The sequence below is a fragment of the Hippocampus bargibanti genome, linkage group LG11 (genome assembly GCF_051943395.1).
Source record: "Hippocampus bargibanti isolate YZ-2025 linkage group LG11, ASM5194339v1, whole genome shotgun sequence".
In the NCBI taxonomy this organism is placed as follows: Eukaryota; Metazoa; Chordata; class Actinopteri; order Syngnathiformes; family Syngnathidae; genus Hippocampus; species Hippocampus bargibanti.
In genome coordinates this window covers 6203856-6228570 of record NC_142744.1, presented here as the reverse complement: position 1 = coordinate 6228570, position 24715 = coordinate 6203856, and the positions used below count along the sequence as shown (strand labels likewise).

Below are 24715 nucleotides of genomic sequence, written 5' to 3'. Positions count from 1 at the left end.
CATTGCAAACCGAGCAGGAGGAAGTCGCCCTACACAAAGAGGAACCTTGCGCTGTGTGTTTTATGTTAACCCGAAGAAAGAGTAATTTCTCACGAATTTACGTTATTTTGGGTATTTATAAAAACAGGATTCGTAATTTAATGAGGACTTTTTTTGCTTTGTGAGCTACTGGAAACCCGTATGACGTACACGGACAATAAATCCCCCTTTGTTCTGTGAATGGTACGCTCCGGTGTTGCGGGTCTGGTTCAGCCTGCCTCATCTTTATCTCCCCGGAAGACCTCAGGCTGCTCGTAGCACCTGACCGTCTCGGCAACAGGCGGCTAGGAAATGAGAGAAACACGCTTGGCAAGACCCTTTGCGAACTGGGAAAAGAGCTGCTTTCGTCTGCGTTATGTCCATACTAAAAGCAGAGGCGGGGCAGTCCTCGGTCGGCGGTGTTGATGAATCCGGTGGAGGCGCAACGACTCGTGACTGTTGAATGAATGATGCAGAGCGGCGCGCTGGCCTTGTTTCCGAACAACGCTTGTTTGAATAAAAAGGGACTCGGAGACGTGGGATATTTTGAAAACGACCTCACCAAGCCTGTTGCCATGGACAATATCACCTGACGGAGAAGACGCACCTGTTCTGAGTGTTCTATCGCAATAGCTGACGAGACACTCATATTTGCTGTCAAGCGAAGGTTAACCGAAGGTACTCAAGGGACAAGGATGTTCAGTTTTAATGCCCCCTGGTCATAATATTACACGTGTACAGCCGGTTAGAAAGGTGCCAAATCAATATCTTTACCAATACTTACCAATACAGAACTAAAGGGATGTGTCAAATGGAAGGTGCTTTCGAAACTCAGCACAAGAATATGAATACAGATTGAACACTCACGTGGATGTGTATGACCGCTCATAAGGGAGAGAGGCAGCTTGTTCAATGCTGGAAAACAAAATGAAAGAGACGTGTCGCATCTGTGGACGGGATCTCTATGGCAACCAGCGCCGGTGGATTTTCCACCCAACCACCAAGCTCAACCTGCAGGTGCTGCTGTCACACGCCCTCGGCCAAGAGCTGGCACGGGACGGCCGCGGCGAGTTTGCCTGCTCCAAGTGCGCCTTCATGCTGGACCGCATGTACCGTTTCGACACGGTCATAGCACGCGTGGAGGCTCTCTCCATTGAGAGGCTTCAGAAGCTCCTGCAGGAGAAACATCGGCTCAGGCAGTGCATCGGCGGATTATACAGGAAGACGAACTCTGTAGAGAGCCCCCTGAATTCTGCGGATGAAGGTGAAGCAGCAGGAGACGGGGTGGTGGATATTTCAGGTCTGACACATGCAAAGTATTGTGCTCTTCTACAGGAGGACCTAGTCTACTCTTTGTATGAATCCTGGGCCAACGACACAGTGGATTGCCACCATCACCACTACCAACAGACCTCTGCTGGGCACGGGTCAGAAGTTGCTCACCGATGTATGTCCACCATCCCTCGGAGATGCCGCGGTTGTTCCCATTGGCGCGTGGCAGACTCTGACTATGAAGCTGTTTGTAAGGTGCCCAGGAAACTTGCAAGGAGCACTTCCTGTGGGCCCTCCACCAGATATTCTACCAGCTTCTTTGAAGGCAGTGCTAGCGGTGCAGAAGTAGAGGAAAAGGGAAATGGGGATGAGCCGGATGAACCAACATCCTCTCTAACACTCGTTCCCGGTTCTCAGGACGTGTCAAAGACTTCGGATAGTGACCGCACTCTAGCAGGAAGAGCCAGCTCGAGCCCTTCTATCACATCCCTGGAGACAACTGAGGACCACATTCAGCCTGAAGGCGCAACAGATGACCTGCAGAACCCTTCCAAAGAACTATCGGACGATCGGATAACGGACACTCTCCCTGACAGAGCTCCACATGGCCGATCTTCTCCTGGACCAAACCTCTCACTGGCCCTCTGCTTGCTACAAAATTATACTGTCCACCGACCAGTACAAAGCGCCAAAGGCAGTAAACTTCCGGTGTTGCTTCCACGGAGCGCCAATCATGGAAGAGTGGACTTTTCTGATCCAATTCTGGAACTGACGTTTGGAGCTCCGTATAGTGAAGGACGTCCTCACACGGCAACACCTGAGCTGGAAGCCCCTCTGATCTATATTAGACCAGACCATGTTCTTAATCGGGGCAATATAGAAGACCATTCACCGGATGTTTATATAGAGTATCCGCCACCAAAGCCACATCAGGTATAACACCTTGACTAGCAGAATTAAGAATGCGCTGCATCTGGATGAAGTTGATGACACTTTGATCTGTGAACAAGTCCCAGTCAGTTCTCCCTAAAAACTGGGGTACTCAGTCTAGACAATCGCAAACCTAAAAAAGAAAATCCCTACTAACGCAGTCAAACTGAGTTCCACAAATCGTTTGAGACCCAAAAAAAATATCAATCAATTTGGTGCTCTGTAACGACTGGCAATTAATAGTGTTGCTGAATTCATCACTGTATCTATTAGGTCACAAGTTCCAACAGTATCCAGCTCCCACGGCGAGCAGACAGAGGATGTCCACCTTTGTGGTTTTGTTTCTAAGTGAAAGAATACATTGAATTAGCCGTCAGTAAGCTTCCAGCCACGGCATGGCCTACTTGCTTAATGTGTGTATGTCTCTGTTGGCATGCATCACAAAGGCCGCTGTTATTTCAAATCACGGGATAGTTTTCTTATGTGAAACTGAAAAATTGACTTTAATATCCCCATTTTACTCTGCGGTGTCTTTCTAGGCCGCATAAAGAATTCAGTTGTGACAAATTTGTAATCATGAGCATTACCTTTATTTGGCTTCCTGTCCGTTGACCGTCTATAATAAACATAAGAGCTGCTGACATAAGTAGGTTATGAGAGGGGAGATGGTAAAGACACTGGCTGTACTGTTGGCCTGATTTCACCCACTGACCTTAAAATTTCAAAACCCTATCATCTCACCAATTCAGCACTTTCATTTGAAATTGCAAATATGGCCTAAATTGTTTTAAAAAAAAATATTTGGTAGTATAAATCCCACAGGACTGATGCAACTGTCTCATGGAGTGCACATGTGGGTTATGTAAACACAATAGCTGTACAGAGCACTCAGGGTTCACTCATGCTAACTCCCGCGTGTAGTGAAGGCCTTTTTGCAAATGATCACATGAATGAGCAGAGTTTTTAATGGAGATTATGCTCTTGGCGGTCTTGCATTTTAACGTCAGTCCATACTACGCCATACAGCATTATTGATTGACAGTATTGTCAATATATTCATCAGATTTGACCTTCACCCTCAGATGCCTGATATTAGAGTAAATATTTGCCCAGTACAGACACTCCCCTACTTACGAAGATTCGAGATACAAACAATAGAACATACAAACATTTTTGTAGTCACATATGGAGTATTCTCTCCAGTCGTAAATGTACATATCTTTATGGAGCATATATTGTATTAAATGTTTATTTTTCAGTACAAACCAATACATGTTACTTATATAAGCCTTAAACATACATTCCATACAAAATACAGCACTGAATCAACTTGCGAACAAATTCACCTTACGAACGTATCTTGTTCGTAAATTGGGGAGCGTCTGTACCCGCTCCTGAAAGCTATTGCAGGCTGTCTTCATACTTTTGTATATACAATCTATTTGCACTACAGATTTTCAAGCTGACTCTCTTCTTCCTCCCTCTTTGTGTCACAGAACCTTGTCGAGGAGCAGCAAACCCAGCTGAACCAATATGAGTGTGCAGCCGGTCAGTGTGTCAGTGAGTTGCAGAAAGCCCAACTGCAGGTTCAGTCCTTGCAGGCTAAAATCAACGAGAGTGATTCCAACAATATGGTAAGACAAATTCCGATGAATATGACTGAGGCTTAGACTTGACTGCAACATCTGCATTCACGCCTAGAAGTTGCAGGAGAAGCTGAACGAGATGGAATGCGAGCTTCGTTCGCTCCGCCAGGCTGCTCAAAGTCGGGAGAGAACCATCCAAGAGCTCACGGAATCTATCGGCAGCAAAGACAGTGAGGTGAGCGCTCTTCAAATCAAATGGATCTAATTTATGTCAGCGCTTTAATCAACATAAATTCTCCCTCAAGGCCCAGGAGTTGTATCAACTCATCGAGGGGCAGAATGTCACATTAAACAAGCTGCGAGAGATGGCCCACCGTAATCAACTCGCAAAAAGCAAGGTCAGATGTTTATTATGTTGGCCGAATTATCTGGAAGGCCATGGTAAAATAAGTCATTATAGCACCGGTGTCAAAGTTAAGGCCTGTGCGCCACATCTGGCTCGCCACATCATTTTATTCGGCCCAAATTTGTTCAGGTTTTGGTTTCTTCTTGCGGGGGTGCAGATAAAGCACTGGCCAGACCTCTGGCAATGTTTTTCCCTCCCACGAAGGGGCAGCATTTGCCTTTTGTACCGCCGCCCCTATTTCAAGCTCAAATAACTGCAGACCCATATAACTTTAGGAATTAACTTTTTTTTGTGAAGAAACAAGAGAGTCTAAGGTTTCTTACGTTGCATTGAATGTTCATCTAGTCCTAAAACTCAATATCCTTCCTTTCATCACTTTGCTGCTGTGAAATGTAAATTTCTCCACTGTGAGACTAATAAAGGCAAATCCAATCCAATCCAATATTCTGTGGGTTCTGGAATTTGAAAATAACAAAAACGATGGCACTGGAGCGGACACTTTTTTGCACATCGTCTGGCAATCTAATGGCTTCCCCAAATTCAAAACAGCCCCAGAGAGGAAACCGTACCTACAATGTGGCCTACGGCAAAAAAATGACTGACACTCACGAGTAAAGACACAGAATGAAATGATACTAGTTTCTGGTTATTCTCTCTTTAGTCTCCAGAGGGCGTCAGTGAGTCTGTTGCGCTTTCCCAGCTGCAAGGGGAGCTGGTGGGAGTACAGAGCTCCATGTTCTCTTTGGGCCTGGAGCTGGAGGCCAGCCAAAGGAGTCTCAGACAAAGTCAGAGACAAAGTGACGATCTAGCCCGTTTCAAAGACAGACTGAACGTTGACCTCCAGGAGGTGCTGCTGCATAAGGAAGAAACCGAAAAACACAATCAGGTTTGTGGCTCTTTCCAAAAGCATCGCAATGATGTTCAGGATGTGCGATTCCAAAAAGGCCTGAATGGAGATTTCTACTCTCTGCTGCAGGACCTCCGTTGCATACTTCAGAAAACTTGCACCGAGTTGCAGACAAAGGAAGAGGCTCTGAAGGAAATCGAGGCGCACCGACACTCTATAGTGCAAGAAAAAGACAAAAGCATCTCACAGCTTCATCGTTCTCTGCGGGAGAAGGAGCGACAGTTACAGGTAAACCCCCATCCTGACTGCTTACATTCCATACATCTGCAGCTTACTGTACCAAACTTGTCTTTCCTCATTTTTTTAGGAATACTCTCAAATGTTTGAGACACCGGAAAGTTCCAAACCAAGGGATGCACTCCTTGAGAAATTAAGAGAGCGAATTAAAGACAGAGACAGAGCTTTGGAGGTAGTATGCAAAACTATTGAATATGTTCTCTTCAAAGTAGTATTTTTACACAGCATTTAAAAAGAACTCAAATTATATCACCTCAAATAAAGATCAATGTGAACATAAGACAAATCGGAATAACTTTGACCTTTTTTTTTAACTCATTCAGTACCATGTGTAAATAGGTGTTCACTCCAGTGCCAGGGTTTTTGCCATTTTCACTCAAATTGCAGGACCCACAGAATATTGAGTTTTAGGACTTCACTAACATTCAATGCGGCATAAGAAACCAGAGACTCCATTCTTTCATCAGAAAAAATAATAATTCCTAAGAATTATAGGTCTGGAGTTATCTGAGCTTGAAATGGGGCGACTGTACAAAAGGCAAATTCTGCCCCCTCGTGGGAGGAAAAAACACTGTCAGAGGTCTGACCAGCGCTTTATCTGCAACCCGCAAGAAGAAACCAAAACCTGAACAAATTCGGGAATTTTGCTCCATGTCATGCTTTTCAATTCCTGAATAAATTTGGGAATGACAGTGAATGAGTTGATGAATAACTAGTTTTCAATTTTGAAGTAATTCCTAAGTCATATGGGTCTGGAGTTATCTGAGCCTGAAATGGGGGCCACTGTACAAAAGGCAAATGCTGCCCCCTCGCGAGAGGGGAAAAACATTGCCAGAGGTCTGGCCGAAGCTTGAAATGCACCACCTCACACCTCCGCGAGAAAAAACAAAACCCGAACAAATTCGGGAATGACGTTCCACATCGTGCATTTCAATTCCTCTGAACAGAAAAACTGCATATAAGCGCAGAGACGTTGCACAGAGAAAAAAATGCAGACTTGAGAATAGAAAAGGTGATTTTTAACCCAGGATAAACTCCCGCAGCGCTCCATCGATGACAAGTTCCGCTGCCTGGACGAACGTGACGGTCAAGTGAGAACATTGCAGCTGGCGCTCCGGGAAAAAGACAGAGACCTGGACCGGCTTCGCTCCATCCTGTCTAACAACGAGGAGACCCTCACGGTACGCTTGCTGACATTTAGAGTACATTTACGCTGGTCATAACTGCTTTATGTTTTTATTTTAGAGTCTGGATGCTCTGGTGCAAGGCAAAGAGTTGGAGCTGGAACAGGCGGCCGAGGCCTACAGAAACCTTCAGTGGCTCAAACAGGAGAGTGAAGAAAAAGAGAGGCGCGCTTGCCGGGAGAAGGACGCCATCATTGGCCAACTACAAGCAGCCCTGCAGGCTCGCGGCAAGGAGATACAGGTTACAAACGCATTGATTGATTTGACACGCTTCTAACCTGACGCCTCGAAGAACAAAATCCAACCAAAAGTTTCTTTTCCATGTGTGTCCAGGATCTGACAGGAAACCTGGTCGCGAGAGTTCAGGCCGGCCCCATCGAGGTAGTGGAGGAACTGAAGGCTCGACTCCAGCTGAAAGAGAAGCTTTTCCAGGAACTGCTGTCAGACCGCAGCCGCCAATCAAGTGAACACCAAACGCGGGTGTCAGAGCTGCTCAGCACCCTCGGTGCCAAAGACCAATACCTGCAGGTTATTAAAACTACAGGGGAAAAAAAAACACTGAAATCACTTCTGTAGTGTCAAATGTGGATTTTTTCCAAATATTGACAACTGAGGGACTGGAAGAGTCACAGAAAGGCATGTGATGTACGATGAAAAAGGAAAGAAAAAACATGAAAGTAGTAACTTTCTGTGGCTACTAATGGATGGGATTGGATTGAATTAGCCTTTATTAGTCTCAGAGTGGAGACATTTACATTTCACAGCAACAAAGTGAGGAAAGGAAAGGAAGATGTAGAACAACAAAATACACGAGCTGCTGTAAAGGCAGCTACTCTCGTGGCGCCATCTTGAAATCAAAACAACAAAATAATAATATGACAACACAAAGACACAGTCATTCAACCTTAAACACTGCACCCTCTTTGTCCAATGAAGCAGTTCTCGATGGCAGAGGAGAGGATGAAAGCATCCTTTTCACCAGTGGATCAGAGACGTCATGATGAAATGTGCACGTTCGCTACAAGCTAAATGTTGAAAGCAAACACGAAGCTGTAGCATCCATTGGCGAAAATGAGATTGTCTCGCATCTCCTGTCCCAGCTAAATCCGCTTCAATTCCAAACAGCGACATTTCCACATATGCATCAACGCTCCAACATCAACCGACCTTCCCGCTGAACAAAGCGGGGCTGTGAAAATGCCGCCTGTTACAGGCGCAATAAATCACAATCGCTTCAGAGCTGTCCAGCGATGACAGTCAAATGACACTGACATTCCTCCCAATCAAAAACGGTGCTGGCATATTTGTGCTGTCAAACTAAGGCACAACCGCTCAGCACAGTCTCCTCCTTGATGAATGTTGTGGCCAAAAATGCTGAAAAACAATCCGTATCCATTTCACATGACTCAAAGTGACAACAGAAAACCCAAAAACACACAAAAAAAAGGCAAGACTCGTTCGAGCACTTGCTGACGGTTGCCTACTCAGGCGCCATTTTCGTTCATTTTCCTCTGTCTCCATCTCAGGACAATTCCTACAGGCTGTCGTTGGTTATAAGCGAGCGCACGGGTCAGCTGCAAGATATGCGCAGACAGCTATCCAAGAGAGAGCAGGAGCTTTGCGAACTGAGGCGGCACAAAGACAGGGAGACGAACGGAGACGTCCAGCACTTGCAAGGCCTTCTCCGAGAGAAAGAAGCCTTTTTTAAGGTACCCGCTTTCAACTCTCGTGTCTTTATGTCCCCCGTCTGTGTGCAAAGTATTTCCCGTTGATTTTGATTCATCAGGAGATGATGCAGAACCAAGAGGAAGTCATGATGCAGCCTTCTACTGAGTGTGAAGAAGACATGAAGGCTCTTCGGGAAGAGCTGCAATTAATGCTTAAGAAGGAGAGGGAAGCCCAGGTATACATGGGCGGCCATTTTTTTTAACATTACAATACAATACATATTGATTTCTATCACGCTTTAAAGGACAACCGACACCTCAGCACAAGTTGTGTCCATAATTTGTAAAATCACTTCTACTGAGCGCATTTTACAAAGATTCCACCGCATATAGCTATATTTTACGTTATAAGACTCACACTGAATATTAAGGAAGTCTTGTTTTCGAGTTGGTGACGATTCCCCTGACTGAGAAAGCGACACACAATGCATTTTGGGTACTTTGTTTGGTCTGTAAACTTAGTGTTGATCCGTGATGATGGCGAAATTCGAAGGAAAACACATAAATAACGCAATGGTGAATCGTGTGTTGCACCAAGACTACTATTTGATACTAGTTGACACAAATTCCCAGCAGACAAATCAGCCCATTTCCAACGGAGCTTGGGAGCCATTTTGTGCATTTTCTGGGACCCTACATTGGAGTCCTGAGGCTCGAATTGATACGGAAGGACTTCTTTAATCGATTGCAAACATTTATGCTTTCCTCTTCAGAACTATTTGAATCATATTCATAACTGGATGAGTAACAAGAAAGCATCTTCTCTGAATCTGAAGCCATTGTTTTGATTCTCGAGCAAGGCAAGACGTTCTGGCGTGACGTTACGAAAAGGGGGGGCGCGACTTTCTGAAACTCGCCATCTCCGAGGTCTTTTTGAAGTAGTTTTGGGACACTAACTCATTTTTATTGGTGTTTTGCATTTGACTAAAAATATCAGCCTGTGTGTTTTGGGTATTTTAAATGCTTTTCTGATGTCAGTTAGGAAACCAAAAATGGTGTCGGTTGTCCTTTAACACCAGCTGAAGCTGTAACAAAGCGGACAACTATCATATACAGGAAATAAAGAAGTCACAAAGATAGTAGAAAGCACAAGGGAGTAAAACTACGATCAAGTCTGAATCATGTTGAGTCAAATATAGAGTTTGGAGGTGGCTTTTAAAGATGTTGCTAACCCTGTACATTTTTTCCAATCCTTGCAGAACGAACTCTCTGCTCTACGTTCATCTTTGGCTGCCCAGCAAGCAAAAGGAGCAGCAACAGCAAGTACCGAGGTGTATTTTTGCTTCATTCGCGGGATGTGTGTCCACCCAAAAAGAAATAATCTTTAATCACATTTTGTTTGATATATATATAACAAATTAGCACGTGCTGGAGCAGCTTGTCTTGGAGTACCGTCAACTGAATGGTGCCCTGAGGACTGAGAAGAGATTATACCAGAATCTGATTCACACCAATAGCGACAGGTAGGCCAGTGGATACGTTTGCAGGTACAATTGCATTTAGAATCCAAAAATTTGATGTTCTGTCCATTAAAACAGGATTTATAAATGTCGATCTTACAATGGATATCACTTGACATTTGTGCAGATGTATCTGCCATCATACGTGTACAACTTAAGTTTATTTATTTATTTATTTATTTGCATAGGGGGAAAAAACGATTGTTTTGGTGTCTGTATAAATGTGTTGCTGCACCATTTGTGTTCTCAGAATTAGAATGCTATTGTTTTGGTGTCCGTATAAATGTGTTGCTGCACCATTTGTGTTCTCAGAATCTGAATCATCTTGATTGGCCAAGTATGTAGAAACACACAAGGGATTTGTCTTCGGTTGAACACGCTGCACTAGTATCATCCTAAAAAAAGACATGACAAAAAAAGTATGGAGGATGCTGATATAAACTAATCTAATGTAATCTAAACTAATCGAATCATTAATGTAAATGGTACCTTAATCTTAATGGCTAAGTTTTTAAATGTTGTTTAAATGTCTGCTGGATTTGGTGCGACTGGATCGGTAGCTGTAAAAGGTGGTGGGCAGGGTGCGGAGGGTCCAATAGGATTTTCTGTGCCCTTGTCTTGGTTCTTTGCAGTACGCAAATCCTCGAAAGTGGGTAGGGCAGTGCCAATGATTTTTTTTTTCCGCTGTCCTAACTGTCCGTTGAAGTCAAATTTTGTCCATTTTCTTTTGTGTGGCGACCCGAACCAAAAGCGATGGAACAACACAGGATTGATTGAACTCTTGCTTTCTACTCAACAGCTCCGACAAGGTCTTGGCCCTCCACACACAACTAGACTCGGTTCAGGCGCTCCGAGGGCAACTGGAGGAGGTCCTGACCCGGATTCAGAACATGGCCCTGGACTTGGAAAGGGCTACCAAAAGGCAGCGTGATTTAGGAGGTGGGAATAGTCAGACTCAAGCCTTTGGGTCTGCGGGGGCCGCTGTCACAAATGATGTGTGATGTTTTGCCGTGGCTTCAACCTATTCCGAAACAATGTTGTGCCCATAGATAGAAGCTCCTAACCTCATCCAGATGCCACATAATCAAAGAAGACTAACTTCAATTGAGTCATGCTTATTAATATACTTGTGTTGTGGATGTTCTGTTTAGTATCAAGAAAACGTTGTTGTTTTTTTTTTTTTTTGCTTGTCAGTGCTAACTGTTCTGGTTTGCCATTTCCGTGTGCCATCACTCACAAATGTTCCTTTTCCAGCCTGAGAGCCGCAGTTATGTTTTCTTCCAGCCTAGTGGAGAAACGCCAGCCTTATCCAAAATAACCTACATTGCAACACCTTGCCAGCCATTATTTTCTTCACGTCAAGGACATGTACAGTAGTTCACGCCAACGTGCAAATCCTTCCAAAAAAAAGAGTTCCTGAGCTTTACATTTTTTTTTCCACACAAAGAGCAACACAACTGAACGGTAGGAACGGTGTGCACGGTTGAATGATGACTTATCATGAGCGGCCGACTATCAAAAACTAGTTGTGCTGCCATTCAAATTCACGAATGATGATCGAAAAATGACTAATCCATTGCATGTTGTTTTACAAAATGTTACCTGGTAGGAAACCACATCTAGCTAGCTAACCGCTAAACCATGCCAAATCAGTAGATCCAGTATGCATACAAAAATATAATACATAACAAAATGAAGCATTTCAAATGAGCCTGTGCTAAAAAAAAAGTCAAGCTTGTAGAGTCTTGGCAATTGTTCAGTTGTCTCGCTCGGTGTGTGGCAGCCTGTCGGTTAAGAAGGAATTTTGCGCTCGCTACTTGATCATCCAAATAGCTAAGAGATGTCAGCTCAGCTCTATTTATTAGAGGCGATAGTCGTAAAATTGTACAGTGCTATTGGTTAGTTTTTGCTATGCCTGTTTGTTTTCCTTGTTAAATTAATCCTGAAAGCTCTTAAGGCATGCTTTGTCAATCCTTTTGTATTTGAAATGCAATGAAATAAACCCATGCTGTTTTTCTCTGTTCAAGAGAAGTTCTTCTCTATATGAATATTTTTTTTTCCTTGTATTTGTTTGGGAGAATATTGAAAAGATCCCAACCTTGACATTCTTTATTTCTGCCCACAGAATGACACTGATTCCCATTTCTTGGGGGTGTGGGAGGGATAATTCCAGTACCGCCAACATACAATTTCTTGTTAAATGTAAACTGACATGACACTAAATGTGTTTCTTTATACTGCGAGTCCCCAAACACGCCAGTATAAAACACCACATGATCCAAGTTCTTACACTGACAGTTTAAATGCATCAAAGCTAAAAAAAAAAAAAGTCAAGAAATATACTTCCTTCTTCTTCTTTTCCTTTTGGCTTTTCCCTTCAAGGGGTCGCCAGAGCGAATCAGTATCCTCCATCTTCAGAGGTTTGATTTGCACGTTTGTTTTGGCCAAGCTTTTACGTCGGATGCCCTTCCTGACACAACCCTCCGTATTTATCTGGGCTTGGGACCGGCACGAGAAAACTTATGTCCCCTTGTGGCTACAGAACAAGCAACTCGCTCAGTAACAGGCTGCCAAACACAAATATACTTCCTCAATCTATAAATTCCTTACACAAGTCGACACTAGCCTTAAAAAGCACAAAACCAGAAAACAAGGCCCCCTTTCCCATGATACCATTCAAATGCTGACAATAGAGATTCACCAGTCGCATGTACGCCGCCGTAAAGATGCCAAAACATATTCATTTAATATACAAACAGTTTGTGAAAGCACCCTGCATCATTCTGAGCCCTTCTTAACTCATTCACTGCCATTCACGAATTTATTCGGGAATTGAAAATATGACTGAGCGCCATTCCCGAATTTGTTCGGGTTTGTTTTTTCATACTTGGGTCCCGATAAAGCGCTGACCATAGCCTCTGGCAATGTTTTTTTTTTTTTTCATTTTTTCCATGTTAGCGCTTTATTCCAGCTTCAGCTGTTGTTAAAGCGCTATCTAAATACATCTATAGCATTGTATTTTGGACAGCCACCCTCATTTAAAGCTCAGATAACTCCCATATAATTTAGCAATTATTTTTTTTTCCTGATGAAAGAAGGGAGTCGAAGGTTTCTTACTCTGCATCGAGTGTTTATGTCGTCCAAAAACTCAATATTCTGTGGGTCCTGGAATTCAAGTGATAATGACAAAAACCCTGGCACTGGCGTGGACACATTTTCTCATGTCTGGTAGTGAATTAGTTAATATTCCAGTTATCTTATTTAGCTGAAATGTATGCATTTCAGATAATTAACGTAATGTAATAAAATTTAAATGTCTCCGCTGCAAGACTAATAAAAGCTAATCCTATCCAATTTGCGTTCCCTTAACTATTATGAAATAAAAGCTAAACGTTACTACTTGAGTGAAGACCTACATTGTAATACAGCGTCTACGTCAAATGTTATTCAATTGTACTCCTATACATTTTCCCAATCAGTATGGCGTCAAACAGCTTCTTCACTGCCAGTACCCAACTCAAAATCTGTTGTTCAAGCAAGTCCAGACAGGCTACATATTTCTTCAATACTATTTAGAACCTCCCCCTTTGGTTTTCAGTAACACACTCCACCTTATGGTTTTGCTCCACCCTGAGTGTGTTTTTGGCCTACTCGAGAGAGATGACATAACATTTCCCCTCAGCCCTGTGACTCCACGTCAGAGTGGAGCTGTGTTTAGACAAGAAAGAAAAAAAAAGTTGGAGACATGAACGAAGCAGGAGTGACTGTGGATATAAACGAATAAGAACTTGAACAATTGGACCAGGTCTAAACGCGCTTGGTGTGTTTCCAGATGTCAGCGATGAAGGGGACGATGAAGACGGCAGCAGCGACGAGTTCACCGACAGCATCGAGGACGACGACAAAGTGACACCTGCCAGTTTGCCTTTCACCCAGGTTGGATTTTCTCTTTCGTTGCCACGTTTTAAACACCACTGACAATCAAATGCCTTTTTATAGCCTCAAACGGCCCGCGGACATGAAGGAGAGTCCGCATTCCTGAGGACTAGCACGCAGACCGTTGAACTGGAGCTCAAAGAAATACAGTCCCAACTCCAGCGGGAGGGATTCACCTCGGTCACCCAGATGAGGTACGTGTTTGTCCCGGTGACACTTCCCGTTGTACAGACGCTCCCCTACTTAGGACCATTCGAGTTACGAATAACGGTACATACAAACATTTTTGCGGATACAGTATGTCGAAAAATATTCGGACAGAGATGCTGTTAGTTAGATTTTGTATTGTATACCTTTTTCTGATCGAGCTCGCTTGCGATCAGCTGTGTAGAGTATGTCTGTGTAAGCTCTCAGTCGTACAGGAGTGGTCCATCGATGAGAAGGTTTCTTCAGCCGTCATCTGTACAAATTTGTGTAGAGTATGTAGGCAACTTCCCAGTTGACGCCCCAGGAGGACGCGATGCATAACAAAAAGTAATGGCTGCTAGCACGCAATTCAGTAATTATGTCCCAGTAGCTTCAGTCATGACTTACTGAACCCCCAAGAATATACGACGTCATACTACAGTCTGTTTGAATTTATTTTATGAGTGTTTGACCTCAACATACATTCCATATAAAATATAGCACTGAAGCAACTTACGAACAAATTCACCTTATGAACGACCACTTGGAATGTATCTTGTTTGTAAGGTGGGGAGCGTCTGTGTCCTTCCTCATTTGATGGCAACCTTGTGGTCTGTTTGCTCAAAGGAGCGCATTGCAGAGGCTTCGGGAGGAGAACCGCTTCCTAAAAGAATATCAGGGATTGGGGGCAAACCACGGGAGTCTTGACCAGGATGATACTGAGGAGGAGGAGGACTTGATGGATGATGATGAACAGGGGGCTACATCTTCCGTGCCTGGCAAGGTATGTTTGTGCTCTCGTTTTTCCTCGTTGGAGAATGTGGAAAATTCGGTTACTCATAAAGTCGCGTTTGATTATACTCTAGTTTGGGAGTACACACTAATTCCCGTTTTTCACAGTTAATGGGGACCAGAATCTCCCGCGACAGGTGAAAATCCACAAAGTGGGGACGCCATTTTTTTTCTGAATGTTTTTCTTTTAACTGAAAAAAAAATTCGCAATGCACTGAACCTGCTATAAGTAAAGCGCAAAGCACCGGGGATCACTGTATTGGAAATTGTTGGTTTTAGCTGCGGAAAAGGACAGTGTGCTAAATATGAGCTTTGATACAGCTTTGGCTGTTGTTAAAGCGCTACATAAATCAATATTTATTGTATAAATAACGCATCTGCGTTATTGACGTTCTGGGTTTGAATCCCACCCCGGGATTTCCTCCATTTCCTGGACTTCCTCCCACATTTCCGAAAATATGCATGTTCGTTCCAGGGTCTCAATGAGCGTTCGGCCAGGCTTTGTTCGGAGAACCGAGAACTCCAGGAAAGGCTGATGGTATCTGAAGCCACCGTTCACGCTCAGGCCGAGCAACTGAAGGACTACAGGGACTTGCTCAGTGAGTACAATCGTCATGGGAACACAGCGCGGTGGATTATGATTCGTGTGCTAGGGTTTTTGATTTTTTGGACCCTTTCTGTAGCGGAGACGTCTGTCCAGCGGGCTAGTAAGCAGGTGCAAGTGGATCTACACGATTTGGGCTATGAGACTTGTGGACGCAGTGAAAATGAAGCCGATAGGGACGATGCCAGTAGCCCAGGTGATGCTCTCACACACCATTTAAACGCACTCACTAAAGGTAAGATCAAGCCCAAAAAATCCAGCCTGACCCGACCCGATCCGCAGGTTATTGAAGCTCGACCGGACCCGAGCCCGACCAATTAACTTGATTGACAAGCCCGAGCCCGAAGCCAACCTGAAATTTCACGTCATTTGTGAAGACTCAGGAGGATTTTTAATGTGTTATAATAATAATAATAATACTAAAACCTTTATTCGTCCCACAATGGGGAAATTTGCAGTCCATAGCAGCAGTAATAATAATAATAATAATAATAATAATAATAATACATTTTATTTTAAGCGCCTTTCAAAACTCTCAAGGACACTTTAAAGTCACGGAAAAGCATAGATACTATCATAAATAAAATACAATACATGTTCATAATATATTTATAATATTTATAAATGAAAGCCTTTGTAACGAAATCAACGTTAAACGAGACTGTATTAACATTGACATACAGTAATGTCTCGTTATATCGATATTCAAGGGAGTCCGAAAAAATATCGATATAACCGGGACTATCGATATATCCGATATCGATATAACGAGACATTACTGTATTTTATATTTCTGTGCAGGTTACATTATCCAACTACAGTATTTTCTATCATTGACAGTTGACGGAAAATTTAAGGTCGTACGTCACTTTGACGGGTTTGTGACATAAATAAACCCCGGCAGCAGCAGTTCGTCCTTAAAAAGCAGCGCGTACACTTTAAGAGAGAGAGTCAGAGAAGAGAGAGAGAGAGAGAGGCAAGAACACAGCGCTCTGCCCGAGTGCTCACGTTTAGTAGCTAAATAACAATTACCTTACTGATTTTTTTTTAATTACGGTATGTATTTTATAACAAGTCTTCCTTAGTTTAGTATCCATACATCGTTTTAGTATACATTTTTATAAACGTTAAAAAAAAAAGTCCGCGATTGAGAAGTCCCGCCCACCCCGAGCCCGACCCGATCGCAATGATTGACATTTTGTACCAACACACTGCTGAAATGCTCACGGGGAAACTTTTGAGACACTTTAGCAATACTGATTACAATACTGAAATTCTTTTTCTATCACACACACATGCTGGGTCCGAAAGGACAGTAATTTCATCTGTGCTGTATGTCATACATATTAGCATATTTGACAATAAAGCTCACTTTGACTTTGACACTGTTGTCGCACCCACTTTCTTGAGATTTTTAAACACCCCTTCAAATTTTCGCCGTTTGTGTCAGATTGCAAAAATTAGTGTTTTTTTTATTGTAATTTTTTGTTATTAATAATAAAAATAGTAATAGTAATAATACATTTCATTTATAAACGCATTTCAAAACTCTGAAGGGCACTTTCCAATCACAGGATAAGAACATTAAAGTGCAGGTGAGCAGCGGCAGCCATTCGCGCCAGCGTTCACTCAACCAGGAAGTTTACCCAACGAAAATCCTTCCACCCAACCAAACAGAGATTTTTCTGTTCCTTTTGCAGTCCTTAATAAGAAATCCGTTCTCCTCCTCAGAATTTGACGACCTGGAGATGTGCACGTCGCTGTCACATCAGCAGGACAGCGTGGGAGGCGACTGGTACAAGGCCAGTGGAAGCCAACGTCATGGAGGTACATGCGATGGAACCGGGGAGGAGCCAGCGTTGCATCACCTGGTCCAGGATCTGCGCTCGCAGCTCACCCGCTGCCACAAAGTCATCCGCGGGCTTCAAATGCGCGTTCGCTCCTTGTCGGCCACTAGCGACTACGCCTCGAGCCTGGAGCGGACGCCACGCAAGGTAGCGGTCAATCGGTTTGCCTCCGTTATTCCCCCGAAGCTGATCCCAACATTTTGTCTTGCAGGTCAACTGGGCCTTTGAGATGTCACCCGCCCAAGAGGGCGTGGAGGAAGATGAAGGCTGGGTTTCCGACACCCAGGCGACTTCACCTGGATCTAAATCCGGTGGCGAGCTACAGGAGCTGATGGCACGCGTGGCGACCTTGGAGGCCCAATTGAACAGCTCCAAGTTGGAGGGGAAGTGCCAAGCAGAGCAAGGGAAATGCGTCACATGGCCTGGGTGCGGCATTACACATTTTTACTAAACAATACAGTTCAGATGGGGTCTGACTTCCTGCCACCTTGAAAAGGATAAAGTGGTGGTCACTGCTGTTTTTTTTTTTCTTTTTTGGTGCCCTCTGAAATGCTCCCAAATGACACAAGATGGCGCCAAACCTCATCTATTTCGATCTCCAGCTCCTCCAATTTATTTCTTCCGGAAGTCAAATACTTTAGGACATTTTTGTGTTGACGTGTGCATATGAGGGGCTTGGCCTGGTGAGTTACGTCATTGGCCGTTTACTCTATGCTAATTACGAGCGTTTTCATTTTATAATTGTGTGTTTAACTGAGAGACATTTCCACTATAAACACTTTTTGAATTGGATTTACCTTTATTAGTATCGCAGTGGAGAAATTTACATTTCACAGCAGCAAAGTTATGAAAGTAAAGGGAAGAAAAGTAGAATAACTAAATACCGGAGCTGGTGTAAAGTCAAAAAAACTAATAACAAATAATATGACAACACAAAGACACAGACAGTCATTCCTACTTTCTGTACCCTCTTTCTTACATGAAGCAGGTCTAGACAAAAGAGGAGAGGATCAAAGCGTCCTTTTCCCCAGTGGATCATTTTTTTAACTCATTCACTGCCAGTCATGCAAAAACAATTGTCCAATCCAGTGCCAGGTTTTTTGTCATTTTTACTCAATGCAGCCCAAGAAACCTAAGACACTCTTCTTTCATCAGAAAAAAATATTTAATTCCTAAGTTATGAGTATGAAGTTATCTGATCTTGAAAAACATTGCCGGAGGTCTGACCAGCACTTTATAAATTTGGGAATGGCAGTGAATGAGTGAAGTGGAGGTCAATTATTCTTGCGCTTCTTACTCACAGCAGAATTCGAGTCAAGTATTGCAAAAAAAATGATTCAGCTTTCACAACTTTTGACTATGAAAAGGACAGGGTGAATTCTACTCCGTATTTTGTTTTAAATACTCTAGAAATACAGCAGGGTTGAGTTCTGAACAGAAAACATTCCTATTATCTAATATTCTCCTCTCTTCACCTCATCCTTTTGGAGCAGAAAGTACAACTCTCTCATCCAGGCCCAAGCTCGTGAGCTCTCCAACCTGAGGCAGAAGATAAGAGAGGGGGAAGGAGTCTCCCATATCCTCACCCAGCACCTGAGTGACACCACCAAGGTGCCTGGAAAGTACCTTTGCGGTAACTCTTGTCAGACTTTACGTTGAGACTTGTTCTCTTTTTTTTTTTACCTCTATCAGTCTTTTGAGGAGTTGTTGCGAGCCAACGATGTCGACTACTACATGGGGCAGAGTTTTAGAGAGCAGCTTTCACAAAGCACCGCGCTAGCTCAGAGACTGCTCATCAAGCTCACTGGACGTAAGGCGCACCCCTCACGTCCCCCCCCCCCTCCACCCAGTTGCAGCTGCTTTGTTGTCATTCTGTGCATTTTACGCCAAGTCACCTCTTGTGTCTTTCCTGATTCAGGAGCGGAGAGCCCTGATGACAAGACAACGCAGTTGCTGGCCATGCAGTGAGTCATTTCAAATAAACTAAAGGCACTCCTTTGTCATAGCTGATAGAGTTCAAGTTTAGCCTACACACAAATACCAAGGAAAGTCAATACATACTGCAGTGACTCTTTTTTTACCTGCAAGTTGGGTTACTTCCTAAAAGTAGAAAAATGGCGACCGGCGCCAGCAAAAAAATATATAAAAAATGTCTCGTTGAAAAAAAAACCAATAAACAATATATATATATATATATATATATATATATATATATATATATATATATATATATATATAAAAAACACAGCCACAGTCTCCAATGTAAAATTAACATCAATTTTACTCACACTGCATGTTTCTGCTTTGCGTGTCCTATGGACAAAATCCACTACAGTAATTATTTAAATATACAGTACTTAGCCTTAAAGGACAACTGACGCCTCCAGACAAGTTGTGTCCATAATTTGTAAAATCATTTCAAATGACTTCAACTGAGCGCATTTTACAAAGATTCCACGGCATATAGCTATATTTTACGTTTTAAGACTCGCGCTGAATATTCAGGAAGTCTTGTTTTCGAGTTGATGACGATGCCTGACATGACGTCACGCCTGGAACGCCCCTGACCGAGAAAGTAACACGCAATGCATTTTGGGTACTTTGATGTGAAAACATCGTGTTAATGGCGAAATTAGAAGGAAAACACATAAATAACGCCATGGTGAATTGTTGTGTGTTGCACCAAGACTACTATTTGAGACTAGTTGACACAAATTCCCAGCAGACAAATCAGCCCATTTCCAACGGAGCTTGGGCGCCATCTTGTGCATTTTCTGGGCGCTACATTGGAGTCAAGATGCCTCAAAATGATACGTAAGGACTTCTTTAATCGATTGCAAATATTTATACTTTCCTCTTCAGAACTATTTGAATCATATTCATAACTGGATGGGTAACAAGAAAGCATCTTCTCCGAATCTGAAGCCATTGTTTTGATTCTCGAGCAAGGCAAGACGCCTTAATATGACATCACAAACAAGGGGGCGGGACCTTCAGAAACTCGCCATCCCGAGGTCATTTTGAAGCAGTTTTGGGACACTAAGTCATTTTTATTGGTGTTTTGCATTTGACTAAAAATATCAGCCTGCATGTTTTGGGTATTTTAAGTGCTATAAAACGTTTTTCTGATGTCAGTTAGGAAACAAAAAATTGTGTCGGTTGTCCTTTAAATTGTCTTATTCGTGACTATTCTTTTGTTTTTATTGTTTTATTTGACGTACCTGTTAAAAAAAACACTTGGGGATTTTGTACGCATTCTGCAACGATGCCACAAAATGGCGTCGCATCTCATTTGCCTTTACACTTCCTGTTTTTTTACCCCTTTTGTTTTTAATCAAATTATTTATTTCCAATAGTCATGTTGGAAGACGAGTTGCAAATAATCATGAAGTGTTTTAGGGTGTCGTTTTATTGGCTTATCTAAGTAAAATGTCCGGTAAAACACCGGACATTTCCGGTGTTTGTGACACGGCTTGATCCCAATCATTATCCTCTCACCCTAAAACATCTGATTTATTGATGGATGGATAGATAGAGAGAGATTGAAAAATGATGTAACATAACACACAAAGGGCTAGAAAGGAGACAGATGGTTGCTGTTAATCCACACTCAAGTAAGTAGAAGGGATCTTTTACTCTTAAGGTGATTTAGCTGCAATGACATCCCAACAGCTGCTGTTAAGCGGGTCAGTGCTGCTGCAGAGAGGAATCGTTCCCGTCGCGTAGTAACATTTCTACTTTCTTTTTTAATTTTATCTTTCGTTTTCTTTGTTTTAATCGTGTGATAGTATCTGGGATTTTAAATAGGAGTGGCAGCTACTGTCAACATATTTTTTTCTCTCCTTTTGGACTTTATTGAAACTCAAATGGCTCCGCTGTGGAAATCCCTGATTTCTAAGAGTTGTCCAATATACCGGGACTCTCTGTGGTCGGTAAACAATGGTCGAGGTCTATCCAGAGAAATATGCCTTCTTAGGATGCTGCATCAACAACTCAAACAGTAAGAAAGGAATAGGATAGGAATATAAAAAAAAACACTCATCAGCAGTTTCAAGGGTACCTGAATGCCTTTCTGTAGTGTTATTTTGTTTGTTATTTTCTTAGCTGTCGAGGGCTTGTGTTCTTTGACCAGCATTGGGAAAATGGGACTCCTAAAATGAGAGAATTCTTGTTTTGTCGATAAAATTAAGTTAATGAATTAAGTTGTAATGAACATGAACTATTGGTTTAAATAATTTTAAAATACACAGGACACTGTCATTTGCTGAAAAAAAAACTCGCCCGTTAGTATTTTTTCCCCTCTTTCTGAATGCCGCAAGGTGGCGCCAAATCCATGTCAACATAGGAAAATACGTGGCGGTGCTTCTCTGGTTATTTATTTAATAATAATCCGTTTTCATTTCTAGGCGCCTTTCAAAACTCTCAAGGTCACTTTACAGTCACTGGATCCGTTTTTCTGTGGGTGAGCAGCGGCAGTCGCACGCGCCAGCGTTCACTCAACCCGGAAGTAACTCAGATAGAAAGCTAGCTACCTAATGGATAGACAGCTAGCTAGGTAGCTAGATAGCCGTATAACTAATAGATAGCCAGCTAGATAGCAAATTGGTAGCTAGCTAGATAGCCAGCTGGGTAGCCAGCTATATTTGTCCAAAGGAGTTTAACATGCAATAAGATCGCTAGTTATCTAGCTAACTAGCTATTAGCTGGCTAGATAGCTAGATATTAGCTTGCTAGATAGCTAGCTATTATCTAGATAGCTAGCTTTCTATCTATTTGAGCTACTCTGGGTTGAATGAACGCTTGCATGTGTGGCTGCCGCTGCTCACCCACAGAAAAAAAAACATTCTGTAACTGTAAAATGACCTTTAGAGTTTTCAAAGGCGCTTATAAATTAAATATATTATATATTTTAGAATGACAAAGTCCTCTGTTTTACGCAAGACTTTAAATACTAATCCCAGCGCTTTGCCTTACAGGCTTAGCAAAGAGCTTCAACAGAAAGACCAAATCATCGAGTCTCTGCACAACAAGCTGCAGCATCGCTCAGAGACGCCATCCAGCTGCCAGGCCCTATCGGAGACCACCGACCCGTCAGACAGGACTTCCTTAGTGTCCGATGACTGTCAAACGAACGAAGACCTGGATCTGTGCTCCGAGTTAGACGCTAGAGACTATCAAGACCAGGAACGGCAGCGACAATCCGAACAAGGTGGTGACCGGACCTTCTATCATTCTGTTTTTTTTTTTCTTCTTTCTTTGCTTCATCTTCCATCACCGTCTTTTAGCTCATTCATCAATTCCTCCTCCTTCTCGTGGACCCCTCAAATCATCTTTCAGCTGTCCCGGAATGCTTTTCTCAGCTTCAGTGGGTTTAACCGGTCCGTCATTGAAAGGTAGAGGTTTCATGACTCAAGCGCCCCCCCCCCCGCCCTGTTTCTTTTTCTGTCTCTTGACTCCCTGTCATTCTCCACCAGCCCCTCTCAGCGTTCCCTTCTCTTCATCCCTCCCTCCTCTTCGTGATCCAGATGTCACATATGACACCCGCCCTCTGGCCCGGTCCATGACGGCTGTTCACCCAGAACTGGACATACTGTATAAACGAATGAATGAGCAGAAAAGGGGTGAGGGGATGCTGGGAGTTTGTATCACCCTCTTTTGCGCTGACGTTTCAAACATTTATTCACAACTTTCCGTTTGTTTCCAGGTTTCCTGGATCTTCATGGCAAGCCTCTGTTTTCTCTCTCACCCGGTGCCCAAAACCAATGCGACGTCTCAAGCTACAGCCAGCTACCTCATCATCCCTTTCCACAGTACCAGTTGAAGTCGGGCTCGGGTATGCTAACGGGTGGAGGGACTTCATGGGACATGAGCAACATGACTCAGCCTATGGGGGACTCTTCTGGAATCCCTGGACCTTTCCTGGACAACAACCAGACAGGTAAACTTGTCAACGTGACTGTATCTCATACACTTATTTGAGTAATGAAAAAAACCCCTCATCTTACTTCATTCACTGCCAGACGTGCAAAAATGTGTCCACTCCAGTGCCAGGGCTTTTTGTTATTGTCACTCAAATTCTAGGACCCACAGAATATTGAGTTTTAGGACGACATAAATGTTCAATACAGTGTTAGAAACTCTTTTCTTTCATCAGAAAAAATAGTTAATTCCTAAATTTTATGGGTCTGGAGTTATATGGGCCTGAAATGAGGGTGGCTGTCCAAAATACAATGCAACATATGTACATACATACATATTGGTTTATATTGGGCTTTAGCAACAGCTGAAGCTGGAACAACACGCTAACATGTAAAAAAGGGAAATGCTGCCCTCTTGTGGAATGGAAAACATTGCCAGAGGCCATGTCCAGCGCTTTAACGGCACCCAAGCAAGAAAAAACAAAACCCAAACAAATTCGGGAATGGCGCTCTGTCATATTTTCAATTCCCGAATAAATTTGTGAATGGCAGTGAATGAGTTAAATGAGACAGAAATCCCGGGCTACTTTTTGAGCAGTGAATATCTTTTATCTGAAACAACCTTAGATGATGTCACTAAATCTACAACAATAATCCAGGAAAACAAATACAATATTTTCCGGTGTATAAGCGCACCTATAAGTCTTGATTTTCTTCAAAAGATGACAATGTGCCTTATATGCAGGTGCGCCTTATATGTGAAGTCCTATTGAGCCACAATAACTAATGTCAGCAGCCACCGACTGCCTTATATTTGGAAAACTTTTATATACAGTGAGACCTCAACTTACGAACTTAATTGGTTCCCAGACAGAGTGTTTAAGGCGAAAAGTGTGTATCTCAAAAAACATTTTCCCATAGGAAACCATTAAAATGGGAATAATCCGTTCCCGGGTTTCCATAAAATATACTTTTCAACTAAATAAGCCTTAAAACTACACACAACATACCTTATTCTATGTATAATAAATGTGCTATTGCATTGTAATGAAAGAAATACACTGCATTGTATCTTAAAGTCACTTTATTTACATTGCTGTAAAATAAAGTTTTACTTACCTTTTTGATGGTCGTTACATACATAATCGTTACATACATAATACATACATCCTTACTTACATAAGGACTGTTGGTAACTTAACCTCTGGTGCTGTTCGGTCGTGTGCTTCCGCCGAAGATCACTCCGCCAGCCGTGGTGGGTGTGTATTATGAAAATAGTGCTTATTATAAGGTTCAATTTTCAGAAATTTGACGTTTGTAAGACAAAAAGTTTGTAAGTTGAGGTGTTTGTAAGTTGAGGTCTCACTGTATCTATATATTATGTTAGGAAAACCTTTTTCATTCATTAAAGGTGCACCTTATAGTCCGGTGCGCCTTATATATGGAAAAAGTTTGAAAATACACCATTCATTAGGGGTGCGCCTTATGCACCGTAAAATACGGTACATTACATCATTCTATAAAGTTGTTCATTTTTTTTATTTTCAGGTCCCAGTTTAATTGAAGAGCACCTACGGGAGATTCGATGTCTTCGCCAGCGTCTGGAAGAGTCCATTCGCACCAACGAAAAGCTCCGACAGCAACTGGAGGAAAAATTAGCAACCCCAGGGCGCGACGGAGGTAGTTCGCCTCTAATTTCCGATGA

The 24715-nt window shown here is 42.8% G+C and overlaps 1 protein-coding gene across 5 annotated transcripts in view; it reads left to right on the top strand.

Moving 5' to 3' along the window:
* Window positions 1–24715, top strand: part of LOC148891302 (myomegalin) — a 56863-nt gene that overhangs the window by 18116 nt on the left and 14032 nt on the right. For 2 of the 5 annotated variants that reach the window (XM_089008907.1, XM_089008905.1), the window contains exons 1-30: window positions 262–2223; window positions 3717–3854; window positions 3922–4041; window positions 4112–4204; window positions 4874–5098; window positions 5189–5347; window positions 5427–5528; window positions 6400–6537; window positions 6602–6781; window positions 6874–7068; window positions 8067–8249; window positions 8327–8443; window positions 9467–9538; window positions 9630–9730; window positions 10527–10666; window positions 13560–13663; window positions 13727–13857; window positions 14477–14633; window positions 15117–15240; window positions 15325–15441; window positions 16977–17239; window positions 17304–17518; window positions 18586–18703; window positions 18785–18902; window positions 19011–19056; window positions 22069–22304; window positions 22378–22485; window positions 22567–22713; window positions 22797–23030; window positions 24559–24690. In XM_089008907.1, coding sequence (XP_088865033.1) covers window positions 931–2223; window positions 3717–3854; window positions 3922–4041; window positions 4112–4204; window positions 4874–5098; window positions 5189–5347; window positions 5427–5528; window positions 6400–6537; window positions 6602–6781; window positions 6874–7068; window positions 8067–8249; window positions 8327–8443; window positions 9467–9538; window positions 9630–9730; window positions 10527–10666; window positions 13560–13663; window positions 13727–13857; window positions 14477–14633; window positions 15117–15240; window positions 15325–15441; window positions 16977–17239; window positions 17304–17518; window positions 18586–18703; window positions 18785–18902; window positions 19011–19056; window positions 22069–22304; window positions 22378–22485; window positions 22567–22713; window positions 22797–23030; window positions 24559–24690 — 5506 coding nt within the window. In that variant the 5' untranslated portion in view covers window positions 262–930. Of the gene's footprint in view, window positions 1–260; window positions 2224–3716; window positions 3855–3921; window positions 4042–4111; window positions 4205–4873; window positions 5099–5188; window positions 5348–5426; window positions 5529–6399; window positions 6538–6601; window positions 6782–6873; window positions 7069–8066; window positions 8250–8326; window positions 8444–9466; window positions 9539–9629; window positions 9731–10526; window positions 10667–13559; window positions 13664–13726; window positions 13858–14476; window positions 14634–15116; window positions 15241–15324; window positions 15442–16976; window positions 17240–17303; window positions 17519–18585; window positions 18704–18784; window positions 18903–19010; window positions 19057–22068; window positions 22305–22377; window positions 22486–22566; window positions 22714–22796; window positions 23031–24558; window positions 24691–24715 lie in introns of those variants that run through there. The other 3 variants (XM_089008906.1, XM_089008909.1, XM_089008908.1) reach the window with 3 other exon arrangements.